At 40.6% G+C, this 20,031-nt stretch overlaps 1 protein-coding gene across 2 annotated transcripts in view; it reads right to left on the minus strand.

The window, feature by feature from the left end:
• ATP2A2 (ATPase sarcoplasmic/endoplasmic reticulum Ca2+ transporting 2) overlaps positions 1–18,235 on the minus strand; it is an 81,597-nt gene extending 63,362 nt beyond the window's left edge. Inside the window, exons 1-4 of one of the 2 annotated variants that reach the window (XM_065568074.1) lie at positions 17,178–18,122; positions 16,157–16,174; positions 15,975–16,057; positions 5,326–5,430 (exon numbers count right to left, since the gene is read on the minus strand). In XM_065568074.1, coding sequence (XP_065424146.1) covers positions 5,326–5,430; positions 15,975–16,057; positions 16,157–16,174; positions 17,178–17,295 — 324 coding nt within the window. In that variant the 5' untranslated portion in view covers positions 17,296–18,122. Of the gene's footprint in view, positions 1–5,325; positions 5,431–15,974; positions 16,058–16,156; positions 16,175–17,177 lie in introns of both variants that reach the window. The other variant, XM_008163545.4, reaches the window with a different exon arrangement.
• Positions 18,236–20,031: the final 1,796 nt, after the last annotated feature.

The following is a 20,031-nucleotide window of genomic DNA, read 5'->3' on the forward strand; positions in this document are numbered from 1 at the left end:
GAATCAGATACAGGCACTGAAGAGTGTAAACATTTTTCATCTTTTTAATTATAGTATATAGCATAATCCCTCCATCTTCCATAGAAAAAGATATCCACCACCAACTAAAGTTTTCTCTGCATTTAAGGAGAATGCTTGTGGGGGAGGGAGACATGGAGAAGCAGGAAGTCAGACTTCAGATGACACGCCCACATATGAAGTTTCTTCCTACACTGATTTTATCGTGGTCTCAAACAGATCCAATGATTTCTGGTTTTGGACTTTTAGCACCTAGAAATCGGAGACATGCACTGGAAAAAGAAATCTTGAAGTTAAACTGCAAATTTTATTCCTCTAGAGTAAATATTCATATCAATAATACAGCATCATAATCCATCTACCCACAGCAGTGATTTTGCAAAGGGGAAAATATCAAATTTCCAAGTGATAGAATGTACACAAAGTTGTTCTATTTTTTAAATTAAGTTACTGAAAGTCCACAGAATTACCCCTATAAATGGCATCTAGCGGAAGCAACAACTACTTTTATGGGGGATAGCAGTCTTCTCTTGCTCCCCACTTGTGACAGTAAGGACAAAAAAAGGCAAGGCAATAAATGCCCCTCTAACCCTTACCCCACCTAAAGAGCAAGTGAGGATTTTTAGCTTCCCTATAAATTGCCAACAAAAAGTGGAAGCCAAGGCTGAGATTTTCAAAACTACCTAAGAGAGCTGGAGACCCAGTTACCATTAAAATCAGGAGAACTGGATGCCCAATTTCAATTAGGCACCTTTGAAAGTTTCAGCCCTAAAACATAACAGCTCCCTCACATCAAAATTCAATGATATCACTCTGAAAGTCTGCTCGCTTTCAAAAATCTCTCCTCTTCAACTCTCCCTTCTGGTTTACCAGGGACAGGGGGCAGTTTAAAAGTGGCCTTCTCTTGAACTTACTGGCAGGGCCGGCTCCAGGCACCAGCGTAGCAAGCAGGTGCCTGGGGCGGCCAATGAAGAGGGGGGAAGCACGTCCAGTGGGGGGGGCCGTCACTCCCTCTCAGAGCGAAGGACCTGCCACTGAACTGCTGCCGTAGAATGAAGCGGCGGTAGAGCTGCCGCCGATTGCGGCTTTTTTTTTTTTTCCTCCTCCCCCTTCTGCTGCTTGGGGTGGCAAAAACGCTAGAGCCGGCCCTGCTTACTGGATAGGAAGTGCCAGTACCAAGGCTGGTCAGAAGATACCACTACCTATCCCCCTCTTACAATAGCATGTACGTTGATTATTCTGTTACTTGCCTTTCCATGGATGGGGGGGGTGAAGAGTCTAGTATTTAATGACCACACTGGGAGGAGAGGTATGGAGATTCTGTACTGGAGAACTACATTAGCCTCACTGGGATTTACTCCAAGACAAAGTAGCTGCTGTGATGAAGCAGGCTAGAGGAAGCAACTTCCATAGCCCTCCCCTCCAGGCAAGACCTTCCTAGATTCTCACTTTTCAGCATACAAGAGTACCTGCAGGACACAGCTCTTTCCATCCTGACCACTGCCTTACTCACCCGGACTATTTCCTTAGCAGGTATGGGAGGTGGGGGGGACTGCCACCTTCTTCCAGTGATGCTGCTGCAAGGAGCTACTGAAGTCAAAAGCAGGGATTGAAGGGGAGGAGAAAGGTGGCACAATGACTGTCATCATGATGTACCCTACACTTTTTTTTTTTTTTTTTTTTTTTTAAAGTGGGAGGTGTGTAGGTGTAAAGATACCAACTGCCAAGAACAAGAACTCAGAGCCTCTGATGAGGCATCATATTTTAGTGCAAAAATATTTTAAAGAATTTCTTCACATGAAAGAGCGTTTGATTTTATTTTAGAAGGTTTAGATTAGGCAGATGATGCAGAATTTGTAATATTTACTCTGCCACACAGAAGTTAATACATTCATAGTTCTGCTCTAACTGACTAGAAACACTTATACTCTAACTTGGTAACAAAGTAGTCCTATGCACTAGTTCTCATTAAGGACTCCTGTAGAAAACAAGAAAAGTTTTTTTGCATGGAGTGAATTAAAAAGATTCACCTGTAAACTCTTAACTGATTTTAAAAAAAAAATTTGGTAGGGATTACAGGAAAGTAATTTTATAGAGAAAGCAGATCAGAAGGGTTTTTGTGGGGGTTTTTTTGGTTAGGAGGTTGTGGTGACAGAGTCAGGCTGATAATGCGCAGGATCTTACAATCTTAACTTTGAAGACAGTTTTTCAAAGCAGTGCAGTGGATTTACCCACACATTCCATTAATTTCAATGAACATATCTACTGAACTATATATGTAAAAAGACTTTATATTCACAAGAGTCTTGTTTGTTTAAATAAAAGCACAGGAAAAGTTTGAATATAGCAGCAATGACAAACCATTTAGAATTTACTGGCTGTTTTCCATTAGAGTAAATGCTCTCATGATGGAGAGCTATTTTAAATCTATTATATAAATGTAAGAGAATTTAATTTTTCTTGGACAATTCTCCAAATGTACAAGTTATTCACAAATCTAAGTCAAAAGGCATTATGTAGGTGCACTGACTTCAGTGCAAGCCTCTTGGGGGTTTAATAGCTTTAAACAAATCATCACACAAGTGTAACCATTTAAATATATCTAAATGGTTCCAAGAATGCCTTTGATTCTTTCAGCATGGAAATCAGTAGGTTTCTGATCTACAGCCTGCAGCTGAGTGCCCATTATACACTTTGGATTTTTTTCTTTGAATTGATTTTGTCATACTTGCTTTTGAGGCGTGTAGTTAATAGCAGAGTCCTTGTTGCAATGTATACTAAAAGGAAAAAGCTGGTCTACTAGGGATGCTTCAAACAAACAAGTGTATTCTTCTACACATTGGCTTTTTCTCTTGCTAAGTTAGACTTGTGCATGCATTCTACAGTGGGGTAAAACACAAAGCATAAATATGGTTGCCTTGTTAACCTGCACTAAACTTTATTCCCCCATCTTCACTAGATTTAGTGGGGGGAGTTTTAAACCAACATGAAGTATTAATTTATTCCAATCCAACACTAGAGGAAGAGCTTTTATATTCCTGGTAATTTTTTTTAGGAAAAGAACTCTTTTAAGACTAAGTTCTTTGTGGCAGGATTTTGGTCTACCTCTATGTACAGTGCCTATACAAACTTAATTGGATACTACTTTAATAAATAAGTTAAAGACCCTAGATTTTGACAAACTTGAACAAAGCTTCCAAAAGAACAAGTACTATGTCACTATTTAACATCACGTCAGCTTTGAGGGTGAGAGGAAAAAGTGTAAGGAACTGCTCTATTGGTATGTTCCACATAAGTTATTTGATGTTGCATACATATGTATTCAACTGTGGCACCTGCGATATTCACATTTTTGAAAAATCTGACATCACAAAAAAATAGGCATAGTACAACACACAAGAATATGCATTATCTGAGACATGCTGACTACAGTGTCTCTTTAAAGTTGTAAAATATTTCAACTACTTAGGTTTACAAAACTTTATAATTAATCTAGCAGGGAAAAGTTTGAAGGACCAAAGGTAAAATCTGCAGCAGCATTTGCATGTCACCGTACAATATTTCCCTTCAACTGTCAAAAATCACTGACCCCCTGAACATTTTTTCAGCTGCAAAGTAATGTATTTAATATTTTTATATTATTATGAGCATGCCTCTAAAATAAAATAAAGACGTACCCAATAAGAGTTTACCCATTTGTAATTTAAGATAAATTGTTTTGTGCAGCATTTAACCAGAAAGTTAGAGTTGTGCTGCCAACTGAAATCCCTGTCTAAGAAGTCAAGTTTTTTGCTTCTTTGTTAAATTTGATGATCTCCAATAGAATTTGGACATTTAGTTCAAAACCCTGAAAATTATGAAAGTTTAGATTAGTCAGATACTACCATGAATTTGAAATTGTAACTACTCAACTCTCCATATCAAAGCCTTAAAATCAAAGCCAAATAAAAATTAAATAAAAAAGTAAACTAGTTTGGCTATTTGAATCCAAGTAAAACAATACTGCCTACTTAACTTCAGAGATGCAAAACACCACATTTAGAAATGCATACTGTGTGTAGTGGACCTATATTTTTTATTAAATACAAATGTGAAGATTCAAGTTTTCATTGTAGTATGGAATATAGATTCACATTTCTCCTTACATTTAGAAAGATCACTGAAAGAGAGAATACTAAAATTTAAGCTTGTATGTTTAATAGAATGCAGATAGCAAATATCCATACAATAAGATTCCAGGATTGGCAGTCTAGAATATAAGAGTCCGTGTGAAGTGATGGAAACTGCTACAATCATGATTGAAAGATCTTTGTTCAGAATATCAATAGGTTGAATCACTGAGTTTTGCAGTCTGTTAGAGCCCAATTTTTTAAGTTCTCAGCCATTTTGACTTCATGAATTATACCTGTGTGGTGTATAGCTCCAGTAATCATGGCATAGATATATGCCTAAGAGTCCTAGACCATTGTATATCTGAGGTAACCACCAATCCCCAACTTTGCTCTACATCTTATTTGTATGCAACAATTTCATTGGTTGTATGAGAAAAACTGCATAGATAGTAGTTTACCTAGTCCAACTCCCAAACCTATCAACTGCATGGGCTTTAAGCTACGATATTATGGAGGCACCCTGGTGGTGACTCCATAGTTAGGTTAAGTTCTAAAACAGCGGTGGGCAACCTGCAGCCCATCAGTGTAATCCGCTGGCAGGTCGCGAGACAGTGTTTACATTGACTGTCCGCAGGTACAGCTGCCCGCAGATCCCAGTGGCCACAGTTCACCGTTCCTGGCCAATGGGAGTTGCAGGAAGCGGCGCAGGCTGCAGAGACGTGCTGGCCACTGCTTTCCGCAACTCCCATTGGCTGGGAACAGTGGGATAGAGTGATTAATATTTGTTTCAACAGCAAATAAAAAATGTTCAAGAACAGCATGAATTTTTAAAACTTAATAGCAATGTTCATGAATGGCTTCTACTATGAACAACCTCTTTCTTAACATGCTGAAAGATATATAAAGCAAGCCTATGGCCAAACACATCCATAAGGTATTCGGTGTTGTGTGTTTTAGTCTACCCACATGTTTAACATTTCTGTAGCTTCCATTTTAGCTTTGGGTCAACACTTCATGTCGGAATTCACATGATGATTTTGGTTCCGAGTAATTCAATGTTAAGAATGTATATAGTACTTTTGGCATATGCCTATACTACTTATAAAATCTGTACTGTACAGACATCATCTACTTCTACTAATCAAGAGCCTAAAGGGTTTCTGAGGTTTGGTATTATAAAAATATGTTTGCTTACCTGCCACACACCCACAATTGCATTAGCTACTAATATAAGTAAGATTACAAAAGGTTCTACAAATGCTGTGATTGTTTCTTCACCTTCTTCAAACCAGGCCAAAACCTGCAAGAGAAATCACAGTTAATCTAAATACAACAGATATACACACATACACACGACAATATTACACAAAACATGGAGTTTAGAATTTTTACAGAAATATCTATACCGTTATCACCAGGGCTGTCGATTAAATCGTAGTTAACTCATGTGATTAACACACAAAAATTAATTCCATTTAAAAAAAAATCCCAATTGCAGTTTTAATCGCATTGCTAAACAATAGAACAACAATTGAAATTAATTAAATATTTTGGGATGTTTTTCTACATTTTCAAATACAACACAGAATACAAAGTATACAGTGCGCACTTTATATTATTTTTATTCCAAATATTTACTCTGTAAAAGTGATAAAATAGTATTTTTCAATTCACCTCATACAAGTACTGTAGTGCGATCTCTATTGTGAAAGTGCAACTTACAAATGCAGATTTTTTTTGGTTACATAACTGCACTCAAAAATAAAATGTAAAACTTTAGAGCCTACAAGTCCACTCAGTCCTACTTTTTGTTCAGCCAATCGCTAAGACAAACGTTTGTTTACATTTACATGAGATAATGCTGCCCGCTTCTTACTTACAATGCCACCTGAAAGCGAGAAAAGGCATTCACATGGCACTTTTGTAGGAGGCATTGCAAGGTATTTACATATTTTAAAAAATTACTGCAACTTTATATTTCTAATCTGATTGGACTTTTTGCCTGATTGGCCACTGGTTTGTATTCTGGCACAGAACCATGCCATTAATTGACGATATCAACGAATGGTAGTCCCTCCCCCCCTTTAGTCATTATCAGTTTGTGGTGGGGATTTTCTACGAATACTTATTCTACAAAGTGAAATGCCTCTCTTCCCCATTTAAAAAAAATGGACTGCACAAAAGGTGATAAAGATGAATTTCAATAAAAACTCGAACTATAAAACGGGAGAGAGTTGGAAAAAGCAACATGCCTGCCAAAATTCCCTCTAATTTTTTACATCCATGTGCAGAATGAATTTTGTTATGTGCACCAATATGGAGGTGATGTGTGGCGGGGGTGGGGCCAAGGGGTTCAGCATGTGGGAGGGGGCTCAGGGCTGGGGCAGAGAGTTGGGGGGGTGAGGGCTCCGGCTGTGGGCTCTGGGGTGGGGCCAGGGATGAGGGCTTTGGGTGCAGGCTGCCCCAGGGCTGCAGTGGGGAGAGAGAGACTCCTCCTCCCTCCTCCCCCCCAACCGCAGCAGCTCCGGGACTGGGACCAGGGGAGAGGCCTTTGATAGCCTGCTGCACAGCTGTGTAGCTTAGAGGGAATGCTTAGAGGGATGCTTGCCTATTGTGCTCCTCTTAAGCTTTCCTGTCAGGGTACCTAACAGTCACATTAAAATGGCAGATCATGAAAGCAAAAAACTAATTAAAAAGCGGGGTAGGGATGGGAGCTAAATCAACTTGGGAGGTTTATGTAAAGATCTAACAATGTGGCTTTTTCCTCAGTTCAGCTTTATTACATTCCCAAGCAGGAGGACAAGGCACCTAATGATTCTATACTTGTAAGGCTTCAGATGAAGTTTGGGGATTCTTTAGACTTTGTTATTTACCAGTCTCAAGCACTTCAGGTACATATGGAAAAGGCCTATTCATTGAATAAATTCAGGCAAAATTCTGCAATAACTAAGGAGACAGAGTCTAATTCTTTAGTCAACATGTTGAGCAACAGGAAGCCTGTTAAGTGACAATAAATGGGAACAATGTGTAGAAATAATTAGTGCCGGTAGTCAGGCAACACCATTATGAGTCACTGACCAACTCAGAAGCACCTTACCAAGTAGGCCAAAAAGCAGTTACTAAAGACAACATCATTCCGCTATCATGCTGCACTAGAACTATTGCTCAATTGTGAAACACTCCAGGATGTTAAAAAAGATGAAGGATCAACAGCACGAGAGCCCTGAACAGAAATAATCTGAACCACCAAGCAAGACCAATATGAGAGCAGATTTTATTAGGATAGAGGAAATGTCCAATATTGTAACTGGCAAGGCAGCATTGGGTTAGGCTCAGATTAGAGGAGTGTATAGTCTAGAGGAAAGAGCATAGGAGTTCCTAGCTTCTAGTCTTCAGTTCTAACCCAGGCTCTTTCACGGACTCATTGACTGCATCTACAACCTGTAATTCACTGTTGCTGCAGCTCCACCAGTGGTAGCAATGGTGTAGGCTGCAGTTTGGATGGAACTCTAGTGTTTTTAACTATGGTGTTCAAGCTCTTTCTACAGACAGCCTCCACTACTGTTACAACCAGTGGAACTGCAACAGTGGTTAGTTAACATGTTATTATCCTAGTGTATATGAGGCCAGTATGTGGCCCTGGTAAAGCCACTTAGCATCTGTGTCAGTCTCCACCATATGCACGATGAAAAAAATACATCTCGGAGGTCCTATGAGGAATAGTTAATCCTGCTTTGAAGATATAAAGCAATGACAAAGCAAGCGTTTTCCAACATTCATTTCAGCATATTAGATAAGCCACATGGAGATCTGGCTGTCTCAGGAAGAACCAATATAATGTTGTAAGGGAAACTTCTAGGTTTATGATTATGGTATCAGTACACCTGTACTCAATAGTATCAAGTATCTAAGACAGTGGTTCTCAAATTTATTTGATTGGACCCCCCCTTTTTTTGTGTCTGTAGTAGTTTACACAGCCCCACCACACAAGTACATATATTGATTAAAAACAAACAAAAAACACACAACCATGCAACTCTCATTGACTATTAACAACAGTAAGGCATTGATTCAAACAAAGCCAACAATCCATTGTAATAAGAGCAAAAGTAAAACTGGGATTGTGGCCAATGCTTACAATTAAATGTGCACACCATGTCGTACCAAGCAGATTAACGTATAGATGGCAATGACTTTGTATAATGCTGTGCAAGCTTAACAGAAATCCATCAAAATGCACAGTGCCATCTAGAGTCATATGCACAACGCCATCAGAGGACCTGATATGTCTGGAGGAAGGCCTATCCCAACCTCTGCTCTAAGAGACCAGCCGAAATTCAGACAGAGATCATAAGAGAGCAAATATGACAGCTTGTTTTAAGTCTTAACCACAGGTGTACTGATACCATAAATCAAGCCGATAGCCAGATCAAAATCCTTAAGATGTTTTAGAAGTCCAACAACTTCAGTTCCCAAAACATGGACCTTTCAAAAACATTTGACAAGAGTAAAATTTAAGTGAACCTATTAATTCAAACTACAATTAGCAAGAGACTTTTGTTAGCAAAGAATAATTGCTGGGAACTAAAAATGAGAGAATTTTCCTGTATGTCAAGATGCTCTAGTGACTGTACCCATAAAAAGTTAAAACAGGAGTCATTCAATTGCAAGTATCTGATCTTCTGTCAAAACAGGTTATGGGAGAGTGTCAAAATAACTTTATGTACATTTGATGAAACAACTGTATAGTAGCCTAGATTTAATAAGCACTAGCAAGTGATCAGGGATGAACAGATAAATAGCAACACATTAGTTTTTAAAAAATTACCAACATCTTTTTTGCTTTACTAAATAGAGGAACAACAGAAACCAAAGTTTGGAAAATAACAGAATCTATAATTATTTATTACTTGTTTTATTGTATTGCCTAGGGTCCTAGTCACGGACCAGGACACCTTTGTGCTAGCCACTGTACAAATGCCTTGCTATAGTGGCAAATAGTTCCATCAGCAAACCTCAGGATCTTACAATATACTAAACAAAACAAAAAAAGAAAAAGAAAAAGACAGAGGGTCCAGTGATATAATGACCCTTACTGATAGAAATCTGGTAATCAAATCATTGTAGCACGCATAACCATGAACATGATTAAGATCAACCATTATGGTATTGTTTTAAGACAATACTTTTGATAAAATTTAAATTTTAAAAAAATTCTATATACCTAAGAGGCTAAAAAGCAAAGAAAAGCAAAAATGTGCTTTTGCTTTTTTTTTTGTTTAAGTGGAAAGGAAGTCTGGAGACGAAGGGAAATATCTAATACACATACTGCCCTGACACCTGAATGGTGAGAACAAATCTAGAGGGCAACTCTGATTCAACAATGTTTCATTTGATTGCTCAAGCCATATTTAATTGGTTTGAACTGTTGGCAGAAGTCTCTTAAGCAAAGTTTAACAAGGATGGGGCCATGGGACTTTTTAAAAGAAATATACACAAAGACTAAAAATTACACATGCAATGACGAGCAAAGAATGCTTGTGGCTCAGGGTGACTAAGAGAAGCAGAGGATGCTCCAGTAAGCCAGCCAGCAATAAACAGAATGGTCATGAAAACAGTTAGAAAAACCAGAATTAAATTAATAATGCTATGCAAGCATTTGTACTCCTAAAAAAGCCTCACTGTTTCAGTATTTTTTAATACCAGAGCACATAGATTAGACATTTGAGACAAACATATTAGGAAAGATGGAGGGAACAACAAAAACAGAATACAGTATACAAAGAGTGGAAGTTCTGGGATGAAATCCATTGCTCGGGAGATTATACCTACTGATCCATTAGACAAACTGGATTCTGTTATCAGTGGCCAAGAGGCAAGTTTTTTACTTGAGAATGGCAGCTTAGAGGCAAAATATGAAAATCAAATGTTATCCTACCAATAAAAGGTCTTAGACCAATTAAAGTGGGTTCCTTTTACCTATGCAATGTTCCTGGAATAAAAAGCTTGTTCTCCCAGGCCATTTAGATTTTTAACATTTACTATAGTTTGGCCAAACCAACAGTGCCTGATTACCATTATCCTTTTTGTATTTCTCTAGAGTACAGTTTAGACTCGGTTAAAAATGCATATTTTGATTCAAATGTGTCTATTTTACTGGATAGGATATGTTTAATTTAAAATTAAACAAATAAAATATCCCTTTTTAATAGTCTCAACAAGAAATTATTCCATGCACAAAGGAATTGCCAACCAAAGATTAAGATTCTTTCATTTCTCCCAAATTTAGTTCCGTCACTCATGAGATCAAAACTCTCCTTGCTAACTGTTACTGAAAAATAAAAACTCAGTGATGATTATAAAGGGAAATTGAAAAGTTTTACTGAGTTAACAGACTGTAACTACCTCTAGTATGTGCTGCCCCATGTTTCTGAATATACAATTGTTTTGCTATATACTTAATGGTAGCAGAAGAAAAAACAGAAGCATCTGGCAATTTAAGTTCTTACCTAGCTACAGCACCCTATTACAAGGGAACATTTTTAAAAGCTACATAAATTACTTCTTAAATCTCTGTGATCTTTTCCCATCAGATGATATCTTAGGTGACACTGCGTAATCTGAATTTTGCTGACAGCATGCCAATGTAATATAGCAACACTATCCCTATCTTATGCAACATATTAGTCACTACTATTCCAGATCTAACAGTTAGCTTGTTCTCAGGATGTTTTAGGACAACCCAGAAGTCCTTGCACAGAAAATTCTTATTTACTTCAATGGTGCAGTTTTGCATGCTTGAGGACTAAAAGATCAGTCTATACATGGGCCTGATTGGTATGTATAAGGAACATCTTTATTGGGCTACATTCACAATATACAACTTTAATCTAACCCTGTACCTAGCAAGTTTCCAGAGCACCCACCTGTAAGTCTGATTTGGTATAAAGGGGCTATTACTAGCTTGTTTCATGATCCTCTAATTTAGGCAACCAGTTATAAATACTTTCCCTAGACTACACTGTGTCCAGTACGAAAAACTATCACAATTCATTAGGAAAATATTAAGGTTGCATGGCAAAGTATAAAACTCAGGAAGTGCTAAAGTTGGGGTTGTGTGGATTACATTAACTCTGCTCTCTTGTATGTATACATGTATTATAATACGCTAAGTGATCATCTACTATTTATCAAACATGTTTCTACAATATTAGATACACGTTTAGCACTCTGAAAAGCACTGCATACTCATCTGTGTATGTCAGTCTATTAGAGTCATTTAGATGACATTACAGAGTAAACCAGTCTCATACAAAATATTATAGATTAAATACACAAGAAAATAACTGGCTCATCCTCTGAATTGCAACCACAACAGAACTAAGGCACTGGTGCTGCCTACATGGATCCCTGTGAAGTCTTACAGATTCCAATAAGACATTCTGGGAAGGGTCCATGCCTATAGTTTCCTTTATAGGATCAGGTGTATAACTTAAATTTTCTTCTCTCCAAGACATGTATTTTAAGTCATTAGAGATATACTGGAGGAATATGGACAATGAAAATGGTCTACGAATACAAGAATGAAATGTTACAAGAGTATGTGCATCTAAGGCTGTAGAACAGCAATTCTCTGACTTTGAGATCTAGCATACCACATATACAACTCAATAAGTACTTGTCATACCATCTTAGTAATTTAAATCAGTACAGATATAATGGGTTATGATGTCAATACTATACAGCAGCCTGTGTACTGCCTGACTGCAGCCCACATACCACCAGTTGATGTACAAACAATTTGAGAACCACTAATGTTACTGTATGATATTTAAGAAAAGGTATGTAATGCACCTGCATAAAGGTGCAAAGGCAAGGTGTCATGTGCAAGCTTAACTTTCTCAATTCCTTACGTGAGTGCTTACACATGCAACCTTAACATAACGAGTTTTAAAATGGCATGTGCACGCACACGTTCATGTGCAATATATAATGCACACTCTTCAAAGAAAAAATATTTCATGGTAAGGAACCCACTATCCCATCTACCTTGCAAGGTCCACCAGGTAACTTTAGGAGTTGTGCAGTTTTTAACCTTACAAGATGAGCAGTGAATGAACAAAGGCCTCTCTGGAGCTCTGCCGCAATTAAAACTTGCCATCATTAAGGTTTTTACTGCACAAATAATTAGCTATTATTTTACTGCGCAAATAATTAGCTATGCACACATGTCCTGCCAGGCCTCCTTGAAGGCACGGTGTAATTTTCAAAGACAACTCTCAACACAAAACCCATTTTCACCAGAACACTCAAACGCACTTCACAATCAGGACTATTTCCATGCCCAATTCCAACGCTCAATCTCTAAAGTGATTCAGCACTAATGCCATTCAAACAAGAATCTTCAGATTTAAAAAAAACAACAACAACAACAGTCTTTGCAAAGTATATTCTCCTCTTCCCTCACACATGTACTCAAAGGCATTAGAAGCATTTTTGTTACAAAAACTTTCTGAACATTTAACTTTTGGACAAAGACCAGTTCCATAAAATTTCAGTTGAGGTGAAAGTTTCAAACTGAAAACAAGGATCAGAACAGCAGATATTATGCAACCTTAACTTTACTTATTGCTACTGCTATACAAGGCCTTATGTTATCCAAGCACTACAGTCGTAACAGTCTCACAGATCAACAAGTTTACAGAAAATATTTTAGGGTCACTGAAAACACACAATCCAAGTTTGTGCAATTTGGTTCTGATCTTACTCCTGCTGAAGTCCATTAACTTCAAAAGAAACCCAACAGTGCTGCCAAAGACTCAACTATACATAACCAGAGCTTCTGATTTTCAGTTTTAATTGAAAGACATTCCTAACGCATCCCCAACACAAGAAACAAATTTGTGTTTACCCAATAAACGTTGGAAAAACACCAGAAATGGTTCCTTGTATCTTAGGGCTGGCCTACATGGAGCAGAAATGCAGACTACAAAAGGTGTGATTTCTAAAGCACATGAATGTGCTGCATATTAATTGGTTCATGTAGACTCTGCTTGTGTGCATTACAGGTTCCCAAGTGCATTTTAATGTAGTGGTTTTTGATACAGTATTACGTTAAGGAGCAATATGGAAAAATCACAAATAGATTACTCACCCCAGTACTGTATATGCAAAGAGAAAGCCCACCCCAAATCCAATTTTTGTAGATATATAAATATAGCTCAAAAATTGCTAAAAACACCCCCCCACACACACACCCAAAATTATATTACATCCCAAAAAGCAAAGCCCTACACATTAACTTAAGACCAAAGCTACCCTGATGCACCTCATTTTAAAACTAAAAATCAATTAATATGCTCTGTGTACACTCCTCATAACCTAAAAACACCTGTGATTTTCACATATTATTGTAGAGTGGTTGTCGTAGTATTACAAAGCCTCATTAACTTTTCAAGACTTAGCCCGTCCAGTTATCAATGATTACACATTATAAATTGTGTTAAATCATCCTCATGATGCAGCAATCCAATGCTAAAGGTTCATTTTACCTCAACTGTATACACAATTTATCTTTCCCCGTAACATTTAAATTTCCCTGGGTGGCAGTTATGGGCCACAAGCTTCACACTTGAAAATGAGTGCTTTCAGAACGAATATCGGAGTTTAAATTATGTCGATCACCTTGAATATTTTATAGAAACAAATGTATTTCTAAATTTGTATGAACTTAGCACAGTTGCGTGAAAGTTACCAGAACTCAAAGTCAAACCACAAGTGAAAAAACAGAAGAAATTACAAGTTATCTTTGATCCCAATACAAAACCCAAAAGCAAACAAAAAAAAAAAGAGTGAACTACTTATAAAGTAACTCCAATAAAAATTATTAGCTGCATTTCTATTTTAGCTATTGATTTTCAGGCCAGGGGCTTAACATGTTTTCCAAGAAGGAGGATAACGATTATCTCCGTTTTTAAGGTTGAGGAAATTTGAGACATAGAAAACTGAAGTGATTTGCCCAAGGTCTGAGCAGGTCAGTGGTAGAACTGAAGAGAGAACCCAGATATCCAGTATTGTACCCTGTATTACACTGACTGCCTAATTTAGCAGAATAATTTCAGCAAACTGGAAAAAGGAGGCTAGTCTAATTGTTTAATAAGTTCAGTAAACATACTAGCAAAGTACATTTGGCCAGGTACATTATTTGACCTGTGTCAGTTTAGCACAGGGTTGAATATGGAGTCAGCTCACTAGACAATTTCTTATTTGCTGAATTTGATCTTTACCTTCACCCGTTTGGTTGGAAATGAAGTGGGATATAAATTTCTAGAAGTAGTAACTCGTGCACTATAAAATTCCAGTACCCTTTATTACGATCATTCTTTCCTCCTCTACCCTCATGAGGGATGCAACTTTCAGACCCTTTACAAAACTCTAGCCCCCACCAAAAAACTAGATGTTAACCCATTTCTCAAAATTGCTACTGCCAGCCACGTTTTCTCCAAGGAAATATCAAAGTGACTAGAATGTGTCTGTCTCCACAGGCAAGCTCAATGCCAGTCCTTGGCCGGCTGGCAATTATATACACATATACCAAAACTGAGGCCCTCTTCTTTGAAACGGTGTGTCGGTTTTGTGATATCAGAAGCCTTCACTGGCCCAGAATCAACAACGCAGTATACTGCATCAGGCACAACAGGGGATAACCATCCTCTTTTTTTATTTTAAATAGTCTTAGTTTAAGACTGATCATTTGCTTCAGTCTATATTCATGATTAGTTGAACTTTGGCAGAAGGACAGAAAACTAGAAATCAGCACAAAATCCACGTTTTTATTCTTTTAGCTTATAAAAGACTAACACCTGTTTTTCTGGTCACAGAGTTAAGCTACAATTCCTTAGGCGGAAGTAAAAGTCTATTTGGTAGACTTTACTAACAATCTCTAATGTTCTGCACTTTTTTTTTAAATAAATAGAAACCAATCATTCTGTTCTCCAACTTGTCAAAAACATATGCAGACCCATCACCTTCCTCCTGTATTTAGTCTTCAATTCATTTCTCCAGTTTCTTAGCAACCATATACCCCATACACACTGCATAAAGAAACTATCCAATTAAGCATACATTAAAAACAAAACAAAAACCAGGGTCATTTAGTGTTTCTTGTCCTTTCAATCCTGTATGCAAGATGAGGGGTCCACTTTACAAAAAGACTATCCAAAGGTCAGTTACCAAATTTGGTCAACAATGGTGCCATCATTGTCGTCATCATTCTTGTCACTGTCAAAAGCAACAACTGTCACCTTGCTATTATCAGGGAGGGAAGGCAACTGAAATATTCCCCATGCAAATTCTATTTACAGTTTGCATTGTATCCAAAAACCTCTTCCAATGATCATCCATTTAGCTTGATAAGGATTAACTCAAAAGCAAAAAGAATGACCCATTAAATGCGTAATCAAGGTTGGTTTTAAAAGCCAACAACAAAAAGAAAGGTTGGGAAATCCCATTTCAAGTAGGTATACAAAAAATATGATGGATTATATGTAAGCTTTTCATAGGTCTGTGTATGTCTAGTTTAACTGTATTCAAGAAAGAAGAGAATAGTATACACCATACATGAAGTGAATATGGAAAAATCAATGTCTAAAACATGCAAAAGTTAAGCTTAGCAAGATAACCAATTTAAGACTCAGCATGCAATTTATTTTTCCACATCATAAAAAGAACTAGTATAAGCAAGAAAATAACTTAAGGAATAACCCTGTCCTTCAATATATATATACAGTAGCCTCATTTGTTCAATGTGTGAAAAGTCTGAAAAAACAAACATTTTATACTTACAAAAGATATACAAGCTGCCAACAACAAAATTCTAACTAATAAGTCTTCAAATTGTTCAAGCACAAGCTCAAGTAAGGATTTTCCTGCAAGATATAAAAGGCAGACATATTGCATCTTAAATATACACAGAAAGATGCAAAGTATGGATAAGAAACATTAGAAGATTGTACAAGCTTGCTTACCTTCTTCAGCGGGTAATTCTGCGGGAAGCATAGGTTTTCCCAAGGAGCATGTCAAAGAGAAAAGACTGTTAGATAACTACATTAGCTACTATAAAGCATCCATCATTAAAGATTATTTCTGAGCTAGCTAAGATGCTACAAAACTAAATTCTACCCGATTTTATGTATATAGGAAATTCAGATTTTAAGGCAATGCTGAGTAATGTAATTAAAGTACCTCCTTTTAACAAGAAGAATTGGAATGGGCCTCGCTAATGCCGCAATTTATGTCAAATACATTTTAGCAGCAATCTAGTAAGGTTACAATTCAGCCAAGTCATCACTCATGCCTGCTATGTTACTTCTGGTACTGCTGCATACAAAGGATCACAGGCTTCAAACGTTTTTCAGACTTCAGCAGAACACGGATTTCCCTCCACATCCACTTAACCAAAATATAAGATGTATATCCAAATACTTCACAATCTCATTTTTCTATTTAGGAATTGCTGTCTCCCCACCTGCTATTATTTCTGTCAGCCTGTTCTGCAAAACAATTGGCACAAAAGAAAGCTATAAAAATAAAGCTCTGCGGCGCGGTCTTCTGAACATTTCTTTTTTTAACAAAAAAAACCCACCTTTTTTCAAAAGTCAAAAGAACGATGCTTGGGTGGGACGGTTGGGAATAACGAAGAAAATGAAGGTCAAGTAAATAATAAAAGGGGCACATTGAAAAAAGCATGCGCTTTATTTAATGGTCGAAGCTTATTTCCCACCAAGGTGAAAGGAAACGGAGGTGGCACCCTCCATGCTGAAGCAGCCCTGAGCGCTTAGGATATAAAAGAAACCCACGAGGTGGAGTTCAAGTCAGCCATCTTCTCTCTCCCTCGCTCCTATTCCGGGTCCTGAGTCAGATGCCGGCTTTGCACACATCGGTTAGGCCTTGAAACAGGGCCCGAAGGAGGAGGAGAGGAAGAGAGAGGATCCCAGCACGCAGCAGCATCCCCCCGGCAGCGGCGGGCGCGGGGGCTGCTTCACCTACCGTTGGCGCCCCATCTCTCCTTGAGCTTCTTGACTTGCTCCAGGCTGAGCCCAGTGCTCTCGTTCACGCCGAAATAAGCCAAAACTTCCTCCACCGTCTTGGTGTGAGCGTTCTCCATGGCCGGGCCGGCAAATGGTGTCTCTCCTCCGCTTCCTTCTTCTCAGCAGCAGCAGCAAACCCGCCACTCAGCCCGCTCGGTGCCTCTCTCTCTCCCCCTACGGGTCCCCAGCCGCCCCCGGGTGATTACCAGCATAGACCGAGACAACAATAGGGATCCGAGGAGCGCTCCTCTCCGGTCACAGCACCTGCACCCCCCTGGGCTCCGTACCGGCGGGGGACTCGCCCCCACCCCGCGGGAACACAACCGCCCCCTTCCTCTCGCGGAGCTAGACAAGGGGCTCCGCTGCACCCCCTTCTCCGGCAGCCGTTCGGGGGCCACGAGACAAAGTCACCCCCCTTCTCTCAGGCGTCAGGCCAACGCCTGCTCCCACCCGTCTCCGAGAGGTGCTGCGGGGGGTGCTAGGGTCACGACCGCCCCCGCCGGCACTGTGGGGCGCGCGTGGAAGGAACTGAGCGGTCCCCTTTTCTCCTCAGACGGAGAGGAATTGTCTCTTTCGCCGCTCAGAGGGGTAATGAGGTAATTTATCACCCCCGCTCTCCTCTGAGGGGTGTGAAATGCCCTGTCTCCTCTAGGGGGCGTAGCTGCCCTGGGGGTCGTTAACTGCCCCCTCGTCCCTCTAGGGGAGAGTGTGACTAGCCCGGCCGGGTGGGATCCGCTCCCGGCGCTCTCCAGCGGGCGGGGGAGCCTAGGCCGCTGTCTCCGGCTAGCCGGTGCTCTGCTTTCCTCCTGCTCCGTTCCCTCCCCAGCGCGAGCTGAGCCAGCGGCGGCTGCTCTAATAGAATTTATCGGAGCCAGCTCGCCGCGGCCCCTCTCGCGGCCGCAGCATGTGGACGCCGCTCATTGGCCGGGAGCAGGGAGCGGGGAGGAGGGAGCAGCCCCGCCCGCACCAACCCGGATCCGAAACGCCAGAAGCAAAGGGGCCCGCCCGCACCGCGACTCTGCGGAGCGCCGTATCCCATGCCTTTGGTACAAGTATGCGGGCGGGCGCAGGAGAGAGGCCGGGGTGGAGAAACGTCGTTTGGCCACTGCTCTGGGAGGCGGGAGCAATCTCCAGTGGGCTGGCGGCCTGGCCCGGCGTGACCCCCAGGCAGCTCCCTGCCCTTGCGTGAACCTCATTACGGTCGGGGCGGGTGGAAGACTGTCCTGTCCTAATGTCCTGATAGGACCCGGGGCCCGACACGTGGGGGCTTGTCCTGACAGCCCCACAGCACGGTGTGGGGAATGCCTAGGGTGACCAGACAGCAAGTGTGAAAAATCAGGACAGGGGTGGGGGGTAATAGGCGCCTACATAAGACAAAGCCCCAAATATCAGGGCTGTCCCTATAAAATTGGGACATCTGGTCACCCTAGGAATGCCCCCGTTCTGATAGGACTCAGCCCCCCGCGTGGAGTGGGGCAGGGATGCTGACCCCTGTCCTGACCGGCCCCTGTGCTCCCAGCACGGCAGGGGTGGGCTGCCCCCTGTTCTGTCAGGCCCTCAGCATGGGGGAGGGGAGACTGCCCCTTGTCTTGACAGCCCCTGTGTTGACAGCCCCCTGCGTCCTGACAGGCTCCCCCCAGCACAGTGCAGGGAGCTGCCCCCTGTTCTGTCAGGCTCCCAGCCCGGTGGAGGGGCTCTCCACTGTTCTGCCGCCCCACCCAGCACGTTGGGGGGGGCTGCTCCCATCCTGACAGGATCCCCAGCTTGGGTGGAAGGCAACACAGGTGAGAGAAAGGGGACCAGTGGAGCAAAGAGGGAGGTGTGATGGAAAAGTGTCTCCCTGCCCCCAGCCCATCACCAGCTTGATTCTCCCCAGCCATTATCCCAATATTAACTAGGTCCCCACTAATCCACTCAACACCCCTTACAGAGCCTCAATTCCCATCCCAACACTAACGCACACACATATACACCTTTGGTTCACATGTACACACATAACAATGACTGACCTAGAAATGGACACACATGTGCAACGTGTCACCAACTAACACACACCAACTACCTCATGCACAGTATCAATGACCAACACTCACCAACCAACCTCTAACTGTTAACAGTGATACCCACACCACATAATAATTCTCCAACTTCAAGTAATATATAATACATGACATTGACTGACGCACACCAACTCCAGCTGATGCTGGGGGTATGTCTACAATGCAATCACGGGGCATGATTGCAGCTTGTGTAGACATACGTGAGCTAGCTTTAATCTAGCTAGCTCAGGTATCAGAGCACTGACGTTGCAGACGCACAGGCTTCAGCGCGGTCTGGACAATCTTGCACAGAACCCTGGGTAATTATGCAGGTGGCTAACCTGCACTGCCACATGTTCATTGCTCTGGTATCCAAGCTAGCTAGTTAAAGCTGGCTCTAGTATGTCTACACAAGCTACAATTACAACTTGTGATTGCAGTATAGACATACCCTGAATGACACACAATACTGACAGTGTGAATTTACATGCCGAACAACACACAACCACACACAATGTACACATCCTGCAAGTACTCAGCACCAACCAATATAACATGTATATATATATATTGATTCATACATGTATACATAAAACTGCTCCACACACGAGTTGACACCACACATTGTACACACATACTCAACACCAATATAGACAATATGTGCACCATCACTAATACATTATTATTTATTAATTCTGAAGCACCCGAAGTGCAGAGGTGCAATCACATAAGAAAGGTTGTGTGGGACCTGCAGTGAAAATACCTCAGTCCTGC

Source organism: Chrysemys picta, chromosome 15, assembly GCF_011386835.1.
Source record: "Chrysemys picta bellii isolate R12L10 chromosome 15, ASM1138683v2, whole genome shotgun sequence".
Classification (NCBI taxonomy): domain Eukaryota; kingdom Metazoa; phylum Chordata; order Testudines; family Emydidae; genus Chrysemys; species Chrysemys picta.